General features: G+C 44.5%; 1 protein-coding gene across 3 annotated transcripts in view; it reads left to right on the top strand.

Moving 5' to 3' along the window:
- The window catches only part of LOC311045891 (neuropilin-1a-like), a 76,948-nt gene that overhangs the window by 10,590 nt on the left and 42,275 nt on the right, over window positions 1-24,083 (top strand). For all 3 annotated transcript variants that reach the window (XM_084057960.1, XM_084057961.1, XM_084057959.1), the window contains exon 3: window positions 16,477-16,658. In XM_084057960.1, the coding sequence (XP_083914086.1) occupies window positions 16,477-16,658 (182 nt within the window). The remainder of the gene's footprint in view (window positions 1-16,476; window positions 16,659-24,083) is intronic.

Genomic DNA, 24,083 nt, shown 5'->3' with positions numbered 1-24,083 from the left:
TGAGGAGGACATTCAAAGAGAGAGAGGGGTGCAGTGCTAGAGAGGGAGACGGAGAAACAGATGGAGGGAAGTGAAGAAGAGCCTACAGCTAGTTGGCTGGGTCAGTCGGCTTGTCACCCCCGTGACCTCCTGTCATCTCTCCTCCTCTTCCTCCCTCAGGCACTTCTATGGCTTCTTTCTTTTTGGTCCGTACTTCCATCCTGTCATCATCATCATCATCATCATCATCGCCTCCCATTCTGTTACTTTCACTTCTTTCTTCTCTCGCTCGCTCCTCTTCTCTACACCTCCTCTCTGAGACGCTGGTGACCTCATCGCTCATCACTTTCTATGTTTGCTTTTGTTTAGCTTTTTTTTAAAACCACACACATCATGCGGGGCTCTCTCTCTCTCTCTCTCTCTCTCTCTCTCTCTCTCTCTCTCTCTCTCTCAGCATCCCTCAGTGTCTGAATAATTAATCTAACTCTGAGGATTTCATTTCATTTCATTGCATTTATTCATTTATTTAGCAGGGACAAAACAGTCCAATTAACATCACTATTCTGTTATACTAAATGTGACAGATTTAGCCAAAAGGCAAATTCACATCTGCTGTTCCCGGGCTGATGGTTGATATTAAAAGATTACAGATATTAAACATTTATAAACTAGAGCCATACCTAAAAGAAATGTATTCTTTCAGCACCTAATACAACCTTAGAAAGATGTAAACAGGCCATAGATCACATAAAACCCAGGCCAAATTGTCAAATAATATAAGAAAGAGGCAAAAAGAAGAAGCAGCTAGCCGATGCGAGGCGTTGTGAGCTTGTAGACCAGCTATTTTCACAATATTTAGGCATTAAATCTAATGCCTCAACTCCTACAATTCCAAGTGCTTGTCAGGGTGGGGGGTCCCCAGTTCAAATAGGATTATTTGGGGGGTCGTATACACAGCATTTTAGGATGCAACAAATGACTGTGGAGGCTTGTTGAAGCTGCACTGCAGGGAGGGTATACGTTTTCCCCCGGCCTCATTACTGGCACTCTGGCATGGATCTGTTGGAAATGGACAAGGAAGTGCTGCCATTGTCTAAAAAGCTTGACTCTCACCAGATGATTCTCGTCTCCGGCAGCAAATATTTGTCTAATTGAGACGGAGGATGAACTTTGAATCCAGCTTTTTATTTCAGTGTATATATACCGACATTGTTTGGATGTTCTCATAAACAATGGCGCTCCTCCCTGGCTAACGCATGCATGTTGGTGGTTTATGCGAGGCAAGCCTTTGTGTGAGCACAGATAGACGTGCATAGACGAAGTAACACAACGAGATGCACACAACAATGCATCGCACACACTCACATGGTCATATAAAAGCACTAATACAGTACACATGCATGCATGCATAGATACTGTCCGGAAGAAACCTTGTATCTCCATTTTCCAACTTTTTATGTAAATAGGTTTAGATCTGAGCCAAGTCTCCTGAGAAGGCGCGTCTGAAGCCTGTCCTAGACGGGAGTCAGCAGACATAAAAACGGATGATGATAATGTATTTCATAAATGAATGCCCTACTTCATCGTGTCTCATACAAAGTGAAAAGTAGTTACAGGTAAAAGTCCGGAATTCAAAATGTACTTGAGTAAAAGTACAAACGTATTGGTATCAAAATATACTAGTACCAAAAGTAAAAGTACTAAAATATTTGAAAATAGCAGATCTACAAGCTCACAACGTGTCGCGATGCGACGCGTTGTGAGCTTGTAGATCGTATCGTATGTATAAAATAGGGCTAAAGTGGGTATAATATAATAATTTATATCTGAAAAGTAACTAGTAACTTTTAAAAAATAATTGTAGTGGAGTAAAAGTAACATTTTTGCCTCTGAGATGTAGTGGAGTAGAAGTAAAAGTATTGGAAATACTCAAGTAAAGTACAAATACCTAAAAAGTGTTCTTAAGTACAGTACTTAAGTAAATGTACTTAGTTACTTTCCACCACTGGTTGTGAGCTTGCACATTATTTTCACCACTTGAACATGTTTGTGTATCTTAGGGTTTTATACATAATGAACCCATGAAAAAGTATTGTGACTAAATAATAACTGCATTGAATTCACTTTTGTTTTGTAGTTTTTGGACATACAAGTTATCCACCCGACAGCGACGGTATACTTACGTACATGCCCCCCCCACACACACACACACACTAAAATACTGTAAATAACAGAAGTTAATCAGAAGTTTAGTGCATTCCCCAGTCATTAGTAAGCCACTCATACTCGCACACATGTGCGACCAAATGAAAACACATGTCAGATTAGACTTTAATGAGCAGATTAACGAGGAGACAGTTTTAAGGGTACGTGCACGCACACACACACACACACACACACACACACACACACACACACACACACACACACACACACACACACACACACACACACATGCACAGCTTCAATCCCGTGCTTTATAGTGGATGCACTCGTTGACAAGATCCAGATGTCTTCAAAGCTAACGGTCCCAAAGCAGCAGAGCCTCGCATGTGTTGTCACTGTCAACGGTGTTACTGTAGGGAGATGTACAGGACAGAACATTACATCTACATACACTCTACTTGATAGGTATTAAATATATGTTGGGGTTTTATTTCTACCTGGATAACTTTGTGTGTTATAACTTTAACACACAAAGTTATCCAGGTAGAAATAGCACTCAAATATGTTATATTTACACTCAAATATATTATATTGGAAGATGTTTTTATATGGGTAGATAGGTAGATAGGTAGATAGGTAGGTAGGTAGATAGATAGATAGATAGATAGGTAGGTAGATAGACAGACAGACAGACAGACAGACAGACAGACAGACAGACGTATAGATAAATGTATAGATAGATGTATAGATAGATGTATAGATAGATAGACAGATAGCCATTCATAAGATAACCCCGCCATGAACTTTAGAGACACTAAAATATCATGAAGGCACACTACTGTGAAGGGACGGGGATGGTCCGTGTCGAAGGTGAAAGGTCAGGTCCTGTCCTGCTGTGGGTTGACCTCTTCGGAATGGGTCGAGTCGCCCAGGAGGCTGTATCCGTTCAATATGGGAAAAACGTGGAAACCCATTACGCTTCTGGAGCCAAAATGACCAACGTAACTGTTTAACATTGGTGGTATAGACCAGTAGGGCGTTAATTTACGAAAAAACACAGAATTTTTTAATAGGAGATAAGAGGTTTCTGCCCGACAACAACTATATCATCTCTCTCTCTCTCTCTCTCTTTGTGACACATTGCCGGTCTAGTCTACGGGGCTTCTGGGTGGACAATACATGTCTTTCTGTTGTGCCAATACTAGCGGGATGTTTAGTGTCTGTCTGGACAGCATCGCCTCCAGGCTCTCTCACACACACACACGCACGCACGCACGCACGCACGCACGCACGCACGCACACGCGCGCGCGCACACACACACACACACACACACACACACACACACACACACACACACACACACACACACACACACACACACACACACACACACACACACACACACACACACACACACACACATACACACACACAGACATACAAGCTGTGCATGCGCAGAGGGAAACGTGTGTTTCCCACACAGATACACACACAGACACACACATACCCACGCACGCACCCACACACCACGCACGCACGTATGCAAAAGTTGCATGATCTCACATTAAGTCCTATTATGTCCTAACATTCATTGTGCTAGTTAGACGCTGCGTTATCAGGTGCAAAGCTCGGTGCTATAGGGTGCAAATGGGTTCTATTAAGTCTCTGAATAACTCATGGGTGTGTTTTAGGGCATAACATAAATCAGACCAATCAGTGTTTTTTTCACAGTCCCTTCAAGAGAAGGTGTCCTTGAGCTGGGTGCGTTGCTACTTAAATGACGGATTGGAAGGAGACACACGCAATTTTCGGATAAGGGAAAGCGTGTGCGATCATCTAGCAGTATTAATAATGTGATGCCATCATGCACATCCGTGATATCTTGACATATCAACTTAATCACTGGCTCATTCTCAGTTATGTTCTTCTTCATTGAAACCACCAATTAAAGCATTGGTTCCCCCCAGGGGTCCTTGGGGGGGTTCCAGGGAGTCCCCAGCCAGAGTAGTTAATATAGCATCACACCACTTTATCCATTTATATGTTGGCTATTCAAAAATAGCAGATCTACAAGCTCACAGCTGTTTTAGAAAAATTGTGAAAAATATCGAACATTTTGAATGATTTATATTTCCTTTTTTTTACACAAATCTTCTCTTCTGGGGGTCCCTGGCCAAAGTCTTTTCAGATGAGGGTCCGCGGCCAAATGAATATCAATTTCGGGGAAATCTTGGTACGAAAATGTTTGAGAACTACTGAATTAAGACCGGGAGAAGCATCTGTGTCATTTCTTGATTTGAGCTAAAAAAGCATTATTTTACACTTTGGCTATTCAAAAATAGCAGATATACAAGCTCATAGCGCGGCACCGAGTGCCGCGCTATGAGCTTGTAGATCTGCTATTTTTGAGGAATCGTGAAAATGTGTGCAAATCTTTGAAGATATATTTTTTCAAGCGAACATTTGTAACTCAAATCTTTGCTTCTGGGGGTCCCTGGAACAAAATATTTTGAGATGGGGGTCCGTGGCCAAATACATATACATTTTAGGGTCCTAAAATTTGAAAACCACTGACATAGCAACATACGTTTTTTCAAAAAAACTGTTGAAGCATGACAAAGACGCTGCTGTGGTCATCCTTGTGCCCCTTGCTTTGAGTCTGTCTGACCATGTATGAGCTCGTATCCCAGGGGTCATAACAGATGTGTGCACTGTGTCATAGGCTAGGGACCTCAGTACACTGACGGTCACAATGCAACCAATGCACACACTGAGCTCCAGCTGAACATCTGACATAGATTGACGTGGACTGACTGGTCATGTGGGGTGAAGGATGTGTCTGGGTGGGGTGCACATACTGTACGTGTGTGTGTGTGTGTGTGTGTGTGTGTGTGTGTGTGTGTGTGTGTGTGTGTGTGTGTGTGTGTGTGTGTGTGTGTGTGTGTGTGTGTGTGTGTGTGTGTGTGTGTGTGTGTGTGTGTGTGTGTGTGTGTGTGTGTGTGTGTGCGTGCGTGCGTGCGTGCGTGCGCGCGCACGTGCGCGTGTCAGTGTATGTCTGTGTGTTCCTGAACTAGGCCACATTTGGGGAAGAAATTGTCCCCAAATGTGGCCTACGTCAGGAATTTTATCAAACTGGCGACAGAGCTGGTGTCCCCATTTTACTGAATTTTCCAGGGTTAGGGTTGGGGTTAGGGTAAGGAGATATGGAATGAATGTAAGCCGATGCAAAAAAGTTGGTTAAGTAAACTTGTGTGTGTGTGGGGGGTTGGGGGGGGGGGGGGTAGTATGGCTGTCTGTGTGCGATAGAGAGCAAGAGGGGAAAGAGGGATAACTTTGCTTTGTGTGAAACCGAGTGTTTAGCAGATAATTCTGGATGGCGTATGAATGGACATAAAAGTGCTTGGCTCCAGCCGTCTAGATCTGACGTCCATGCTCTGCGTCGGAGACTAGTAGAAGCCATCAGGAATGTCCTGTTCACATCAAAACACCAACAGACCGGATCACAGAACAACGTTTTCACTTCACAAGTAACCAAACACTGTTAGTTTGCTTGCTTGCTTGCTTGCTGGCTGGTTGACTGGCTGGCTGGCTGACTGCATGTTGTCGTTCTGTCTGTCTGTCTCTCTGTCTGGCTGGCTGGCTGTTTTTCTGTCTGTCTGTCTGTATATCGGCCTGTCTGTCAGACTGGCCGGTCAAGTTGATCTCATGAGACAACGTTACAAAACCGTTCAAGTTTTAGCACTTTGCTTGGGTTTGGGTGTGTGTGTGCACACACACACACACACACACACACACACACACACACACACACACATGCTTGCGTGTATTTATGAGGCTAACTAATTAACATCACATGTTTTGGGGGAGAAAGAGAGAGAAAGTGAAACGGGGGGTGGGGGGGGAGCATAAATATCCCCCTTCTTGCCCCTGAGCAAGCGTAGATCAACTTGTCCATGAGCTAACACATGTCAAAGAGCGGTGTAAGTGACATGGTGTTTATTGCTTTGCTGTAACTCGCTTTAGAGCTGTGTGGGATTGGGTGTCGCTTGACAAAGGGCCTTTTTCCTTTCAAATCTCCCAGGTATTGCGCATTGAGATGTTTGGCCCCGGGTCGCCGCTTGAGACTCGGGGAAACGCCTTCAGGTGTTTGTTTAAGACTATTGGTTACTCAGACAGAGGTTCTGGTTGTTGTAGTGACAAATTTGATGTGGCCGGTTAAAGTTTTACTTGTTATTTAATCCATTCAGACCTGGAACGCATCTGTGTCATTTTTTTGATTTGAGCTAAAAAGCAAAATTTTACACTTTGGCTATTCAAAAATAGCAGATATACAAGCTCATAGCACGGCACCGAGTGCCGCGCTATGAGCTTGTAGATCTGCTATTTTTGGAAAATGTGTGAAATTCTTTGAATATATGTATTTTTAAAGCAAACATTTTTAACTCAAATCTTTGCTTCTGGGGGTCCCTGAAACAAAATATTTTGAGATGGGGGTTCGCGGCCAAATGCATATAATTTTAGGGGTCCTTGACATGAAAAAGATTGAGCACCACTGATATAGAAACATAAGTTTTTCAGAATACTGTTGGGATTTAGGAGACATGTAGAATCGCCTTTAGGTCTTACTTAATGGGTTAATGCGCGCAGAGAGAGAGAAAAGCTGGACTTTGATACCTACGACTCGGGGGATGGGTTGCGTTGTTTTTTTCCGCAGCATGTCAAAAAACTCATTTTTAGTACCCAGTGATTTTCCTCTGATTTTCTTTATCTGTTTCGTTTTTGTCTTTGGGAAAACAGACAAAAGCAGAGTGGCACGTCTTTTGAACCGTGGCTGAACATTTTCTCTGGGTGGATGAGCTTGCATCACATCGGGGGATATGTCGACTTTGACTTTGCTCTTTTCAACTTTCTCCCAGTTGATGCTGCCTAATGAGACCCGCTAAATCCCATTTCATCTGCTGGCTTTCTAAAGCAGGCCAAACGAATGCAGTCTGTCTCCTCGCTCTCTCTCTCTCTCTCTCTCCTCCTGGCCTAAAAAAAAAAAAACACCTCCTCTCCTCTGTCGGATTATAGGACTTTTTAAATGAGAACAAATCCCCTCCCTTTCCCCTCTTTAATTTCCCAGCAGGCTTCGTGAGCTGTGGTTTTTATTTGCATGGTCCGGGTGAAAGATGAGGCTGCAAGTTCACATTTATCAGAGGGCAGAGCGCGCGCGCGCGCGTGTGCGTGTGCGTGCGTGTGAGTGTGTGAGTGCATGCGTGCCTGTGTTTGTTTGCTTGTTGTTGTACAATTGTGTGTATGTGTAAGAGAGATGTGTTCAGAAGTGTGGAACATTGCGACAGAGCAAGGGATAGAGATAGCATGCAAGGATGAGTGTCTGTGTGCCGGCCAATAGAATGAGTGCAACATTGCGTGGATGTGTATTGAGTGCGTGCGTGTGCTCGTGTGCGTGCATGGGGACATCGGGGAGCATTGCAGTACATGAGCACACAAGTCTGCAGCTATTTGTGAGCATGTGTCTGTGAGAAGCAGAGACGTTGCTCATCATGTCTGTATTTTGGTGAAGGCGGAGGAGGTGTGAGACTGCTGAGGGAAGGATGGAGAGGAGAGGAGAGGAGAGGAGAGGGGAGGAGAGGGGAGGGGAGGGGAGGGGAGGGGAGGAGAGGAGAGGAGAGGAGAGGAGAGGAGAGGAGAGGGGAGGGGAGGGGAGGGGAGGAGAGGAGAGGAGAGGAGAGGAGAGGAGAGGAGAGGAGAGGAGAGGAGAGGAGAGGAGAGGAGAGGAGAGGAGAGGAGAGGAGAGGAGAGAGTTGTGTAGTCCAGTATTCAGCTCAGTCTCTCGCCATCTGTAGACTACAGGCTAATTTGACTGTATAGGGTCCAGAGCAATCAGCCAAGAAACAACTCACGTCCAACAAGATCTTAGTATTCCCAACTCGTGTGTGTGTGTGTGTGTGTGTGTGTGTGTGTGTGTGTGTGTGTGTGTGTGTGTGTGTGTGTGTGTGTGTGTGTGTGTGTGTGTGTGTGTGTGTGTGTGTGTGTGTGTGTGTGTGTGTGTGTAAATGCGAGCAGGCTTGTGTACTAATACTGTACATGCATTCACACACGTATGAGATGAGTGCATAACTCGCCTCACACATTCGTGTGTATGTGTGTGTGCGCTTGCCTGCTTGCGTGTGTTTGTGTGTGTGTGTGGGCGCGCGCGCACACGTGCACTCACGCGGGTGCATGTAATTGTGTGCTTGTGTGTGTGTGTGTCTCTGTGTGTTTGTGTGTTTACCCCTGCAGACTGCAGTCATTTCAACCCCAGTAGAGTAGATTAGACAGAGAGCAGTGCTGGACCTGCACAATCACTAATAACCTTACAGGGGAAGGAGAAGGAGAGGGAGGAGGGGGTGTAGAATAAAGCCATAAACAAAAACGTCTTGCAGTGAATGGGGAGGGACGGGAATGGGAGAGAGATGAAAGACTAAAATAATATGCCATACAGTATCAAATGACTAATGAAGATAAACATAGAGAGCGTGAGAGAGAGGGACTAATGGAGGGAGGAGAGTTTGGATAGGAGTGGAATGTTAATGGGTACAACTGGGAAGATTAGCACCTGTTGTACATCATTACTAGTAGATCACATTACATCCACCTAAATCTGGTTTGTTTTGTGTTTGTTCCAAAATATGATTGTTTTATTTTTGTATTTAACATTAGTGTTGGCTACCTTTTGTATGCACTAATACAGATACTATAGAGTCCAGTTTCAGTAGTCCAATTTCGCTGTGTTATCAGGCAGGAACCCCTGGTACCAGCATATCCCTTTAAATGTAGATCTTTTAGAGATTTCCAGAACAGCATATCGTCTCTTTCAGGTGGAACCGTCATTATGTCCAAATCTGTTACTTTTCAGGATTCAAATTCAAAAATAGAAAAAAATAGCAGATCGACAAGTTCAAAACGTGTTGCTACGCGCCGCGTATCGAGCTTGTGGATCTGCTGTTTTTGATACTTTTGTGTGACGCTGTAGTATGATCAAGTAGGGCATACATTTACGAAAAACACAAAAAGTCCGGCAGCAATGATATAGTGCCAGTAGGGTAATATAGCCAACGTTACTTACAGACCACTAAAGGGGGGCGCATGCTACCATTTTTGGTGGTCACCTTATCACCGCGTCGGTGATAGAGAGAGCTCTCTCTATCATAGAGAGCACTCTCTCTATCACCTTTTAGGTGATAGGGTGACCACCTCATTTGGTAGCATGCGTGGGCCTTAAGAATACGGGGTATAAGGCGCCTCGTATGTTCACATCCAAGGTTTCTTTCACGTGAAAGTGAACGAGTGGACCGAACATGGTGAGAGAGAGAGAGGATTGGCAGTCTTTCAGATGTACTGAGACAGAGAGAGAGTGATCAGACACAGTAAAATCCTCAGTGTTAATCAAATTAACAAATGGATAAAGATTAAGTTACAAATGGATACATTTTAATCCACTTGTAACTCTTTGAGATTTCCATTTCAGTTACATTTGTACCCGGTACTGTTGTTGCCAGATTCTGTGAGAGAAACAAGCAACCCGGTCTAGGAAAACCAGCCCAAAAGAAGCAACTATGGGCCACATGAGCACTTTAACATATACATCAGCTATTTGAAAATAGCCGATCTACAAGCTCACAACGCGTCGCGACGCGTTGTGAGCTTGTAGATCGGCTATTTTCAAATAAAATCTTGCGGGGAAATTATAATAAGCAGATCTGGCAACCCTGGTTAGGGGACCATGATGGATGGAGGTGTGGCTCTGTGTTCTGCAGAAACAACTGAGTCATTCCCGCCATGCACAGCGTTCTCTGTTGCCTGAGCTTTGCGGGAGGTGAGCGTAGCAACAGCTTGAACTGCTGCGCCCCGTAAAAACGCTCCCGCGATGCCTTCCAGATGTGAGGTGAGACGGTAGCCGCGGGGGAACGCATGTGGAACGCAACACCGGCCGCATGTTAATGAGATGTAGTACTGCAGGACTGGTGGTTTTCCCCGGTACGTTTAATATTTGTTTGGTCGGGGATGTTGGGCTTATAAGTGCTGGATTTAAACCAGAAACATCTTGAGAGCAGCTTATTTAATTAGTTCCCCCCACCGTACGTGAATGAGCCGTGGCTGAGCGAAGCTGAATGGGGCCAAAGCAAGGTTTCCCAGATGCTTCTGAAAAAACACCACCCTCTGAGATGGTGGTACGACATAGAACTTCCTATTTACACATACCAGCTGTTGGAACACTTGATTATTTGTGTCCTGGTTGTATTGTTACAGATTTAGAGTAGGCTAACGCTATTTCTGAAGAGGAACATCATCAGCTCGTTGCCAAAAGCTTGCGAATGGGAAGTGGCTGCCTGCAGGCCGAGTTCCCACGAGGGAGTGGCTGCTGTTTCTTTAGCCCTTGAGCAAGGCTCTTTCCACAGTACAGCTGCGTTTGTCAGTGGCACAAATAAACGGCACACTTAATGGCCGATATGAGGAGAGGAGAGGAGAGGAGGGCTGGAGGGCCGTAGACAGAGAGTCTCTTTAACTAGAGAGCTCAGAGACAGCTCCACTTCATTACATGAGCTGTCTCAGTCTACAGCCGCTGCCTCCAGTCAGGACTCAGCCAATGAGCACAGCCATCTGTATGCAGGCATGTACACAAGAGGAGACACACACACACGTACACACGCACAACGCACACACCTGCTCTGATTACGTCTTTCCATCTCTCCTCTCCCTCTTTAATTCTTCTCTTTCTTCCCTCTGTTTTTCTTTCCTTCTATCTTCTCTCTCTCTCTCTCTTTCCCTGTCCCCACCTCATCTCTTCTCTCATATTCCTCAACCCTCTCTCTCTCTCTCTCTCTCTCCCTGTTCTCTTCACAAGCCTCTATAATGGTGTATGTTTCTCCACTTATTTCCCTGGCTCTTGTTCTCTCTTTCTCTCTCTCTCTCCTTTCTCTCTTGTTCCTCCTCATTTATTTTCATCTCTCTCTCTTCTCACCTTCCCCTCATCTCTCTCTCTCTCTCTCTCTCTCTCTCTCTCTCTCCCTATAGCTGTTCTTTTACAAGCTAGTCTATCTCAAAGTGTGTGTGTGTGTGTGTGTGTGTGTGTGTGTGTGTGTGTGTGTGTGTGTGTGTGTGTGTGTGTGTGTGTGTGTGTGTGTGCGCATGCGCATGTGCGTGTATGCGCGCGTGTGCGCGTGCGTGCATGTCACCGAAGGCACTGTTAAGACTTTTACAAGACGCTGCCTCAGACCGCGGCGTATAGTGGCGGAGAGAGTTTTCCCGACACGAACAAGGCCAACAGATTCCGTGCTCTCCCGGCTGTGGCTGTTCATTTGAGCATTGAGAAACATTGTTTATGCCCTGAGCTGTTAGCTGCCGCCAGTAGATTATATGCATAAATAGAATTGGCTGTAAATTCACGGTTAGCGTCTGACCGCGTGGGAAGCTGACTGTTTTGCCGAAGGCTGGTTTTAGCTTGTAAATCAGATTTTGCTGGTGGTTCATTTACACAAGTGTAATGGCTGCAACATGGGTGACTATTAATGAATTCACTCATTACCGTGTCATTCGGATCATAAAAGCATCCCTTAACCAGTTTTGATGATACAGTTTTATTTCCGACACTAATCGTCTGCTTAGCTTTGGCTCTTCATCCTGCTTAGCTGCTAGGTGGCTGTTATGGGATACATTCTGACCGCACTTTTGAGGTTATGTTTGTTTTTAATTGCATTTCTATCTTTCTTTGAGACATATAGAACAGTATAGAGACCGTAAGCTGAGGGGAGAGAGGGGTAAAGAAAAGCAACACAAGCCCCCAGCTGGAATCGAACTGGGGCCTTGCAATTATGTGGTCAATGCAATATCCTGTTAAATGCTACCGCAACCCCCTTTAATTGCCTCTCTGCTCAATGTACATTTCCCACAACTTTGTCATCAGTTTTGTCATTCATTTTGTCATCATTTCTTAATCAAGTCCCTTTTGAAAAAAATGTCAAAAGGACAATCTGGAAAAAAAACAAAAACAAGTCTAATAATGACATGGCCAGATGGCTTCCCTGTCCAATCTTTAGCTATCCATAGCTGGCTGCTTGTATTTCTGATTCTGAGCTTGTTGATCTGCCATTTTTAGGGTGCGACACCAATATATGATGAAGTATAAATCTTGCTTTACAGTATCTTTCAGCCTGTGTGGTGGAGAGTCCACAATATGTTCCTTTATTAGCCCCATGGTACAGTGAGTGGCCTTTAGACTTCCATGGAAGATTTTTAACCTTTATTTATCCAGGGAAGGTTCGCTGAGCACACATGCTCCTCTTTCGGCACTGCCCTGCTCCACATTCATAGTTAGACAGGTCTCCAGCTGACTCCCACCGGCAGGGTTGCCAGATCTGCTTATTATAATTTCCCCGCAAGATTTTATTTGAAAATAGCCGATCTACAAGCTCACAACGCGTCGCATCGCGACGCGTTGTGAGCTTGTAGATCTGCTATTTTCAAATAGCTGATGTATATGTTAAAGTGCTCATGTGGCCCATAGTCGCTTCTTTTGGGCTGGTTTTCCTAGACCTGGTTGCTTGTTTCTCTCACAGAATCTGGCAACACTGCCCACCGGGAGCTGCCCAGTAGTATACAGCCACAGCCTCAGACGACAGCTGGCCTTATTTCTAACCCCTTTATATGAAGGACAATAGAAAAAAAACGTGTTATCTATCAATCTATTTCAGCTGCATAGTACATAATGGAAAGGTCACAGGTGCAGATGTACTTAAGCGAGACACAGAACCACGTGCCTGCTGTCTTTGACTGTCAGCTAAAATGCTTTACAGTATGAAAGTCCAAATTCTCTCTCATAACAAAATAATTGAGTTGGACTGGCACATGTCTTGTGTTTAGCGTCAGTGGTTGAACATTGTTAGCCCACATGTTCTCCATGTGTCAGCTGAGCTGTTTACAGTGAAAAGAAAAAGCCCAACAACTCTGAATTAAGAGGGCTATTGTATACGAGAGAGACGTGTATGAGAAAAACAAACACCCCCGTCCAGTGCCTGGGAAAAGGTGTTTATCTTTGGAAAAACTTCAGTGTTGGCAAGCTTTTACCTTGTGCCAACATCGTTAACAAAAAAACAAATCTATTGTTGAACAGTTTGAATTCCTTTGCAAATTCTGTTCCAAGTTTTAAGCTGTCTGGTTGGAAGAGGCTTTGGCCGAAACCTGCTGAATGCTGATGAAGTAGCTAGCGGTGGGGAACGGCTGTTTGTGTTAGCAACTGTTGATGTTGCATCAGCTAGTTCAGCCTAGGCTAAGATGTTAGCTATAGCCACATTGTTTCTACAGCTGGCTCGAAGAGGAAGAGGCTTGTTTTCAAACTTGTATTTTTAATGGGAAGGTTTGCTGAGCACACAACATGTTCTTTTTCAGCAATCTGCTGCTTCTCAACACAATACACATTCATACAGAGCTGCCCAGTGCAACCAAAGGCAGACATTCTGCCTTTGACTAGCAGCTCTGCTGGAGCATTAAGGATGTCTTGCTCAAGGGCACTTTGTTAGTAAGTAGTTGCAGAGGGAGAGTGGGCGTTCTGCTCTTTCCACCCCAGAATTTGGTCTGAGGACCTTTTAAGTCCATTTATCGAACTTATTGTCTAGTGCCACAGTGGTTCTCAAACCTTTTCATGTCAAGCACCCCCAAATGAATATGTATTTGGCCACGGACCCCCATTAGAAAATATTTGGTGTCAGGGACCCCCTATACCATATTTGTTAAAATGCTTGTTAAAATGTTTTTTTTTAAATATCACGATGCAATGCATTTTGTAGCTTGTATATCGGAAATGTTCAAGTCGATGTATATTTGGTTAAAGTGGTTAAACAGATTTTGATGCTATAAACTCATTTGCTGGGGACCCCCTGGAACCCCCCCAATGACCCCCCCTGGGGGTACCTGGACCCCACTTTGAGAACCATTGCCTTAAGTGCTGTATCATTCAGTGCCTTTGCAGGTTCATGTAGTTCGGCCTTAGCTAAGCCTAGTCAAGTTGTTTCCACAGCTGGCTCCAACAGGAAAAGGCTTGTTATATTATATAAGTATGAAATAACTAACTTTGTGTAGCACTTTTCAAAACACAGTTACAAGGTGTTTTACAGACTATAAAACAATAACAAACAAAAGCCAAGAAGAAAAATATCACACCTGAATTATAAAACAGGATTACAGAAGAATAAAACAGACAGCATGTAAAAACGACATAAAAGTGGGTCTATAGGCTCCTAAGGCAGGACATTCCGAAGCCCAGGGGCATATGCGTCAAGAGCCTCAAACACCTTTGGTCTGCAGAATTTGTCTTAGAATATGGCCTTGTGTAAACAAACAGTTAGCGGTGAGCTCACCAGTTAACCTCCACATTCTCTGGTCACTCATGTGAGTTATGGAGCGTCCTTGCTCCTGAGCTGCTGCTGTAATTGAATTAGCTACAGCATAGCAGAGAGAGAGAGAGAGAGAGAGAGAGAGAGAGAGGGATAAGGGAGTGTTTGTCAAGACAGAATGTCCTTAAACTCTTGTCACATGGAAATACGCACACAAACCGATACAGTGCACAGTATCCATACACACAATTCATAGTGTACACACACACACACACACACACACACACACACACACACACACACACACACACACACACACACACACACAGTGGTGGAAAAAGTACTCAAATGTTTTACTTAAGTAAAAGTATCAATACCGCAATGTAGAAGTACTCTGTTACAAGTTAAAGTCCGGAATTCAAAATGTTACTTGAGTAAAAGTACAAAAATATTGGCATCAAAATATGCTTAAAGTACCAAAAGTAAAAGTACTCGAATAGCAGATCTACAAGCTCACAACGCGTCGCACCGTGATGCGTTGTGAGCTTGTAGATCGGCTATTTTCAAATAGCCTATGTATAAAATAGGACTAAGGTGGTTGAATTTATATCTGAAAAGTAACTAGTAACTAAAGTTTTCAAATAATTGTAGTGGAGTAAAAGCACAATATTTGCCTCTGAGATGTAGTGGAGTAGAAGTAAAAGTATCGGAAATTAGAAATACTCAAGTAAAGTACAAATACCTCAAAAATGTACTTAAGTACAGTACTTAAGTAAATGTACTTAGTTACTTTCCACCACTGACACACACACACACACACACTACAAAACACTCAACACACTTGTGCACGTAAAAGTAGATGCTGAGTAGCAGCAGCAGGGTGTGGACAGGTCGTGGGGCCTAACAGGTGAAGGATGAAGTAATGCAGTAGAGGTAGGGTCACTAATCAAGTCATCACACTGGGCCCTGTGAGGCACAGAGGCTACTGGTGACTCCTCTACGCTACTGCATGAATCACACTCCTGACTCACTCTGACTCTTGTTCTCTCTGGCTTCCTCTGTCTGTCTTTTTCTCTTGCTCATTTCTTTCCACTTGGCTCTCTTTATTGCCATTACTGCCCCCGGCCCCGCCTCTTTTCTTGTTTTTATCTCTCTCTCTCGCTCTCTCGCTCCTTTTCTCACCTTTGTCAGTATAAGACAATAAAAGCTCCAAATCAAGCCGGAAAACTGTTTTAGACAGATGTCGGATGATCATGGCAGTTGTGGTGTTTTGTATGGGGCATGTGTGTGCTACTCAGGATTGGGTTGAGGTTTCATCACACCAGGGTGACATCAGTAAGCAGAAAAATGCAATAAAATACGTTCATCACTTGTCTATCAAACACCAATGTTTACACTGTGCGTCACACCATGACTTCTAACCAGTGGTGTAAAGTAACTAAGTACATCTACTCAAGTACTGTACTTAAGTACAATTTTGAGGTACTTTTACTTTACTGGAGTATTTGAAATGTTCAGTACTTTTACTTCTACTCCACTACGTCTCAGAGGCAAATATTGTACTTTTACTCCACTACAATTATTTGAAAACTTTGCAGATATACATTATTATATTATAACACAACCACTTCAGCCCTATTTTATACCTAGGCTATTTGAAAATAGCCGATCTACAAGCTCACAACGCGTCGCATCGCGACGCGTTGTGAGCTTGTAGATCGGCTATTTTCAAACATTTTAGTGCTTTTACTTTTGGTGCTTGAAGTACATTTTGATACCTGTACTTTTGTACTTTTACTCAAGCAAATTTTGAATTCCGGACTTTTAATTGTAACAGAGTACTTCTACATTGCAGTATTGATACTTTTACTTAAGTAAAACATGTGAGTGCTTTTTCCACCACTGCTTCTAACCAGCTTCCTCTCCATCTCCTCCTCCCACCCTCTCCTCCTCCAGATACGACTATGTGGAGGTGTACAACGGAGGCGACGAGCGCTCCCCCATGCTGGGCAAGTTCTGTGGGAAGATCGCCCCTTCGCCGATTATATCCAGCGGCAACCAGCTGCTCATCAAGTTCGTGTCCGACTACGAGACTCACGGGGCGGGCTTCTCCGTTCGCTACGAGGTCTTCAAGACAGGTCAGAGTTTATTTCTTCCTTTATTTTTGTTATGTTATGTTTTGTCTCAAAACATTTGGGACGCAGGAACTGTTCTACAAATTCTACCGGTCTATTGACTCATAGTAGTTGACTCATGTTGAGTAAAATAAAAATACATCTACGATTATATATAGGAACCATTTAGTGGTACCATTCATGGATAGCAACATTTATAGTGGGTTTTGGGGGCTGAAAGTGGTATAGAAACCAGGCCAATGCCAACGGCTCTGTGCTTGTGTTCATCAACAGTTTCAGAGAGGAATCCCTGATCTCAGAGGACATGGCCATTTCATGTGCTTCTTTTTTAACCACTTAAACCAGGGGTCTTCAATGTTTTCAGGCCAAGGACCCCCTAGCTGAGAGAGAGATGAAGCAGGGACCCCCACTATGTATAAAATTGTGTTGTGGATTAAACTCTTTTTTTTTTTTTACTTCGTCTGCTCTTTTTCCCCGTGCTTGTAGATCTGCTATTTTTGGCTAAAGTTCTCCTCAGAAAAGGGATGCTAGGGTTCAAGTACTTAATGTTAAAAATATCATATCACACAAAGATTTGGCGGACCCCCTGTAGTAACTCTGACTTAAACCCTATATACTTTGTTGACCACGAACCCCCAGGGGTCTATCATTGGCCCCCTCATTTTCTCTCTCTAAACCAAATCTCTTTGCCGAACATAGCCGATCTAGAAGCTCACAATGTGTCCCAAATTGTCACAATGCGTGACAATGTGTTGCAGCGCAATTCGCTATTCTCACCAAATGTTCACCTATTTTCGCCAAATGTTTGCCGATTATGACGTGCCCAGAATAAGGGACACTAGGGTTCATGTGGTTAATGCTGTGAAGTTTTTGCCTGCGAGAGGTTGTTTTCTGCAGTCCAATCTCAGTGCTGTGTCTACTGAGACAGGGAAAGCTACGAGGGAGGGAGTGGGGAGACAGAAGAGAAAGCTCTGGACGGATTCAATTTTAGACTAGCAGGAATATGGGTCTAGAGCCCGGGGCTTTTATCCACTACACCATTACTGGGCAAAGACTATTATCTTTAAAGGGACACTATCACAATTGTAACCATTGCCTCTATATATGTGTTGTTTTATAGTAGTCATTAAACTGAGCAGTCTTCTGTGTGTCTCTGAAACCAGCCTGGTCGGAAACTAACCCGCCCTTGTGGAGATCTAGGCTCAGAGGACTGCACTTTTCTAGTTGAGAGTTAAGACGTTGTGCTTTGTTCTCTGGATCTTGGATCTGTGTCACACATCTTTTTTTTATCTCTTTTATAGAAAATATTCCCTCAAAAAAGGCTTCTGCCATTTTCAGGATCACAAGGAGAAGCCATTCAAGGGCACGTCATGACGATAAGAAATTTAACTGATTGAATTTGCGATGCTGCCTCTTTCATGTGCTCCGTCAGCGTAAAATCAGACAATGGAAGCCTTTAAAAAATATATTTTGATGGAATCTCGTGCTTTATTGGGCGGCACAAAGACAGGAGAGCGAGACAGCATAGAGAGTGGTAAAGTGCAACACAGGTCACGTATGACCTTGTGATTAGGCCTGTGTCTACAGTATCTATACATACCAGTACATCAGTTACATCTACAGTATATCTACACAGTATGCATTACCAACTGGCTGAGCCACCGATACAAGCCATTAGCCATTGATTTTTTCCCATGGTGTGAGAAGAGCATGGCATATTGTGGTCACTCACTCGCTCGTGGATGCTGGGTGGCTGGTTTGTGATGGTCCTCTTATGTGGTATGATGATAGTCACATGTCTAATGAGTTCTGCTCATGCTTTATACCGCCTTTATTGCATATTGTCACTGCGGGCAGAAACCTTGTATCTCCATATTTCATATTTTTGTTTTTTAGCGGTGCCAACCGCTCTAAGCTTGACTTTGTCCGTATGTCCGTCCGTGTGTCCGGATGAGCACGGCAAAGAAGCAAACAGCTATAACTTCAGTGTGCAGCATGCCACCAAGTCCAAATTTGGTATGTGGACTTAGACCACCAATAGGGACGAGCATGAATTGATGAAGTTATCAAAGAGGGGTCCAGGGACCCCCAGCGCCCGTATGAGCACGGGATGAGCACAGGATTTTAAACAGCTATAACTCCAGTTTGCAGCATGGCACCAAGTCCACATATGGTATGTGGACTTAGACCACCAATAGGGACCAGCATGAATTGCTGAAGCCCCGCCCCCTCTGTCTTCCCATTGGCTGGCCTTCAAACAGCCATAACTGAAGTTCGCAGCATGCTATGGAGTACAAATTTTGTACATGGACTAAAGGCAGCAATAGGGACTAACTGTCATTACTTAAGCCCCGCCCCCTCTGTCTGCCCATTGGCTGGGCTTTAAACAACCATCATTCCAGTTTGCAGCATGCTACCAAGTACAAATTTGGTAAGTGGACTCAGACCACCAATAGGGACGAACTGAAATGATTTAAGGCCCGCCCCAAAGGCACCGCTTCCTTCACACAGGGTGTGATTTTTATTCATTAATAAATGCAATATTCGTACCATATATTATGTCTAGAATGACTATTATGCCTATATTTTAAGTATTTTGACAGTGCCACTCTGGCTCTGATATTGTAGATCTTTTTGAAAAAATTGAATTTTTTATATTTAGCATACAATGACATTAATGCATTTAGGCAATTAAATTCATATAAGCAAACAACAACAACAAACACATCAATATGTACATTTAAAACAGATTTTTATTTCACAATGCCAAGGATGTTGGGAAGGGGCCATAAGCCAATCGAAAACGATATTAACTTGGAAAGACGGTATCCATTAGCTGATTGGGTTTTATGTTGGCCAATCAGCATAGCCGGTTTAGCCTTGTGGACGCGCCGTGCGCTTAATGGTGTCAACTGTGTTTATTGAGTGAGCCCAGCTGAATGAAGCATTATCAATTTATTGTAAGTTTAATACACATGCCGCCTACAATGTATTTAATGATTTTACACAAAACTCTCTTCAATACTTGTCATACTGGTTCATTTGAAACCGTGGCGGGCTAGTGGATTGTTGTGACTCGCCATCTATTAATAATTAGACCTATTTAATCCTGCAGGGGAAATTCAATTTTCAGCTTCACTCAGCTGATTGCTGTCCAAATGGTCAGACTTGAGCGCAGGGGGGGAGCAGTTAGGGGTTAAGTGTCTTGCTCAGGGACACCTCAACACATTGCCACGGCCGGGAATCGAATCTGGGAGCTTCTGTTTCCCAGGCGGCCTCTCTGCCCATTCAGCTATGGCTGCCCCTAGCTGAATGGGCTGTGCTGAGGGAAAACATATTAAGCGGTGGCGGCCACTGGGACAAAGAGTGTAGCACAAACAAACCCAGAATAGAGTAGTAAACAAAAGTACCGTAGTTACCTCAGATACGCACCACGGGTCTGTTCCTATTGTAGACGCTTACATTTAACCCAGAAAAACATAAACAGCCTCTCTAAGAAGTGAAGTCCATGCTTCCCACACAAACCACAAACGCTTCCAAGTTCAAGGTCGCGCAAACAGTGCAAGCGTACCCTTTGGTTCACTGGCTCGTACCAGGTCACCAATATCTAGCTACACGCCAATATGAACTTAACCCATTAAGACCTGAAGCCGATTCTACAAATGCTATTTTTAAATAGCCAAAGTGTAAAATAATGCTTTTTAGCTCAAAAAGTGACACAGATGCGTTCCAGGTCTTAATGGCTTAAAGACCCGCAAGATTCCATTGGAGAAACGTCCGAGTCCCAGCAGGGGCCAGGATGTGCGCCTAGATAAACATTCCCCAGCTGAGGAAGGAACCTTGATCCCATGTCCTACATTCCTTTTTTTGCTTCATGTGTCTCACCCCCCCACCCCCCCGTGGGGCAAATTGAAGGGACGCCAATGGCTAGAGTCTCTCGGGTCCACTTGAACGGACGCCAATAAGGACGGGATATAAATCTGATATAGCAAAGGTAGACACACCACCTGAAAGGATCCTGTTTGTATGGGCCTCCAGAGAGCAATAACTGTTGACAGACTCATTCAGTACAGAAATAACCCTCACCTGGCTCTCCCATGTGTACACAGTACATGTGTAGGAATTACACAGACAAGGCTGTCGACCTTTAATGAACAAAAGGAACGGTTTTATTCCGAGAGGACAAATGCGCCGTTAATCCATATTCACGAAAATGACCCCTGCTACAGAAATAGCCCTGGCACCAATCTCTCTGTGTTTTATTAGATCTGCAAGAAGAAAAAGTACTGAAGTAAGATATGGCTGCTAATAAAAGACAAATAGGTTTGTATTCCAAGGCGAGGAAAGTATAGGTAACTTAAGCCCATGGGCTGGCAATATTTTTACAGTTTTGTTCCAAAATCGATAAACACAAAGTTACATTCGGTCCTTTCTTTTTGAAAGTTCTGTAAAAAGTATTGAAAGAGTTGTTTGGGAAAATTAAACTTTCACTGACTGGGGACTGCTTAGGTTTCAGACACCAACTCTTCCAATGTTTCCAGGTAAACTGTTAGCTTTAGGTCTCTTAAGTTAAATGCCAATGGAAAGGAATTGGAAAATAATTTGTTCGGAAAATTAAAGCTTTCGTTGACTGGAACTGCTTAGGTTTCAGACACCAACTGCATAATAAGTCTTGCTTTAGAATGGCCCTCTTCCAGGTAAACTTTTATCTTTAGGTCCCTGAAGCTAAATGCCAGTGGAAAGGGGATTACGGCGGTGAATTAAGGCTTGTTCATCAGGTCAATGGTTCCCTAAGGGCTGCTACTGTCCCCGCCTCGCCTTTGTCAGCCAGACGGAGACACAAGAAACCATTTCCTGTTGTTGCTATAGTCACATCCTGTCTGTGTCTCCTTTCTCCCAGCTACTGTTTTGGCTCAAGGATGAACGGTTTAGGTTGAGCTTGGAATTTTCCATTGGTGTGTCTGTGCTTGCGTGTGTGTGTGCGTGCATGTCCATCCATCCGTCTCTCATGACTATTCGTCTGGGCATCTGTCCGTGTGTGTCTGTGTGTGTCTGTGTGTGTGTGTGTGTGTGTGTGTGTGTGTGTGTGTGTGTGTGTGTGTGTGTGTGTGTGTGTGTGTGTGTGTGTGTGTGTCCGTGTCCGTGTGTGTCCGTGTGTGTGTGTGTGTGTGTGTGTGTGAGCGCGCGCCTGCCCATCTGTGTGTGTGTGTGTGTGTGTGTGTGTGGTACAGACAGGTGTCGAGGTCCTCAGGCTCATTTAGTTAATGGGCTGTTTGTCCTTGGAGGCACCAGGGTGACCTGCACATGAGATGGATGCACTGGCACAGGAGAAGACCCCGAATCTAGGCCAGTGTGTGTGTCTCTGTGTGTGTGTGTGTGTGTGTGTGTGTGTGTGTGCATGCGTGCATGTGTGCATGTGTGCATGTGCGTGCGTGCGCGTGTGACGTGTGTGCCGTGTGTGTGCCGTGTGCGTGCATGCGTACAGTATTTGCGTGTGCGTGTGCTGGCCTGAATACAGGTCCTGTGTAGTCCCTAACAAGTTAAAAGTGACACCTGTATTCACCTTGGTAATCCCCTGCCGTGCTGCTGCCTTCCCTCCAGTCACATTTAAAATCCATTACAGTCACAACAACATATTGCGACTCCCCTTCCATGGTTTCACTGGTCCCATTTAGAAACATATAGCCTGCTCTCTGGTGGGAACTCCCCCTCTTTGTGCTACTGACTGTCTCTCTCTCTCTGTCTCTCTCTCTCTCTGTCTTTCTGCTTCACTCTATATAACCTTCCTTCACTCTTGCAGTGTCTCGCTTTGTCATATCTCTTCTCCTCTCTCGTCTTTTTCACCTCTCTGTCCATTTCTATTCAACTCTGTCTGTCTCTTTGTCTCTCTGTCTGTCTCTCTCTCTCTCTCTCTCTCTCTCTCTCTCTCCATCTCTCTCTTGCCCTCTCCATCTCATTCCTCCTCTATTCAACTATCCATCTCTCTCTCTCTCTATCTCCGGGTGTCTCTCCCTTATGATCTCTGTCTCTCCGCCCATTTTTCTCTATCACTCTCTCCCTCCTCTTTAGCTCTCCTTCCTTCTCTTTCTCTCAACCTCTTTCTCTCCCTTCCTCCCTCCATCTATTTCTCATCCCTCCACCTCCCTCCTAGCCTCTCTCTCTCTCTCTCTCTCTCTCTCTCTCTCTCTCTCTCTCTCCCCCCTCCCTCCCTCATTCTCCCTCCGCCAGGTCTTTCATTACGATGAGTAAAGAAGCGAACCACAGAGAACGCAGAGCGTACGCGTAGAGGACGAGGAGTGTGTGCTTCGCTCGCTGATAAAGATAGGGCGCGGCGGCGTCGACTTGCGGGGACAGTGAAACCCTGGGGCTAATAATGGCCTCCATCCGCCTTCCCTTAACCATAATAACCAGTAACTCCACCCTCCGCTGGTCCCAACGTGCGCATCAGAGGTTTTACAAATGATAGCTGATGAGCTGTCTTTCGGCGCGGCTATATTTGTCCCATCTTCTCTCTCTCTTCTTCCCTCTCTTTCCTATCGTTCTTTTTTCGGCGTCCCCCTGGAAACCAGAAACACATGTCTCTGTGGTCTTCTGGGGTTGTGGGGGGGACGGGTTTTTTTTTCCGAGACTTTGTCAAGCCTGCGGTGAAGACTCTAGGATCTCCTGTTGATTGGTGGGCTGAGGATGGATGGATGGAAGGAGGGAGGGAGGGAGGGATGGATGGATGGAGGGATGGAGGGTTGATAAAGGATGTAGTTCAGGGGTCTTCAACGTTTTCAGGCCAAGGACCCCCTAGCTGAGAGAGAGATGAAGCAGGGACCCCCACTATGTATAACATTGTGTTGTAGATTAAACTCTTTCTTTTTTTACTTCGTCTGCTCTTTTTCCCCTCTACACAAAACCTCTTTGCCAAAGATAGCAGATCTACAAGCTCACAACGCCTCGCAGCGCGAGGCGTTGTGAGCTTGTAGATCTGCTATTTTTGGCTAAAGTTCTCCTCAGAAACGGTTCAAGTACTTAATGTTAAAAATATCATATCACACAAAGATTTTGCGGCCCCCCTGTAGTAACTCTGAGGACCCCCTAGGGGTCCCGTACCCCCTGTTGAAGACCTCTGATGTAGTTTATTCACAAACAAAAATAGTTTTTTCTCTAAACAGAAGATCAGTATACAAATGTGCTTGTGTACAGCATATTGTATTTAAATACGTATAGTGTATCCTTTTACTCACATAGATTTTCTCCCATATATACACACACACAAAACCTTTCTTACATCGATTTTGTTCCATGTCTCCAAATAAGCACACACGCACACACGCACACGCACGCGCACACGCACACGCACACGCACACGCACACGCACACACGCACGTCCTGGGAGAGAGGTGTACCAGCTGAGCACGATCGAACCCTGCCTCGTCTCTC

The sequence above is a fragment of the Gymnoscopelus microlampas genome (genome assembly GCF_963454915.1).
Source record: "Gymnoscopelus microlampas genome assembly, chromosome: 5".
Classification (NCBI taxonomy): Eukaryota; Metazoa; Chordata; class Actinopteri; order Myctophiformes; family Myctophidae; genus Gymnoscopelus; species Gymnoscopelus microlampas.
This window is presented reverse-complemented; position numbering and strand designations above follow the sequence as displayed.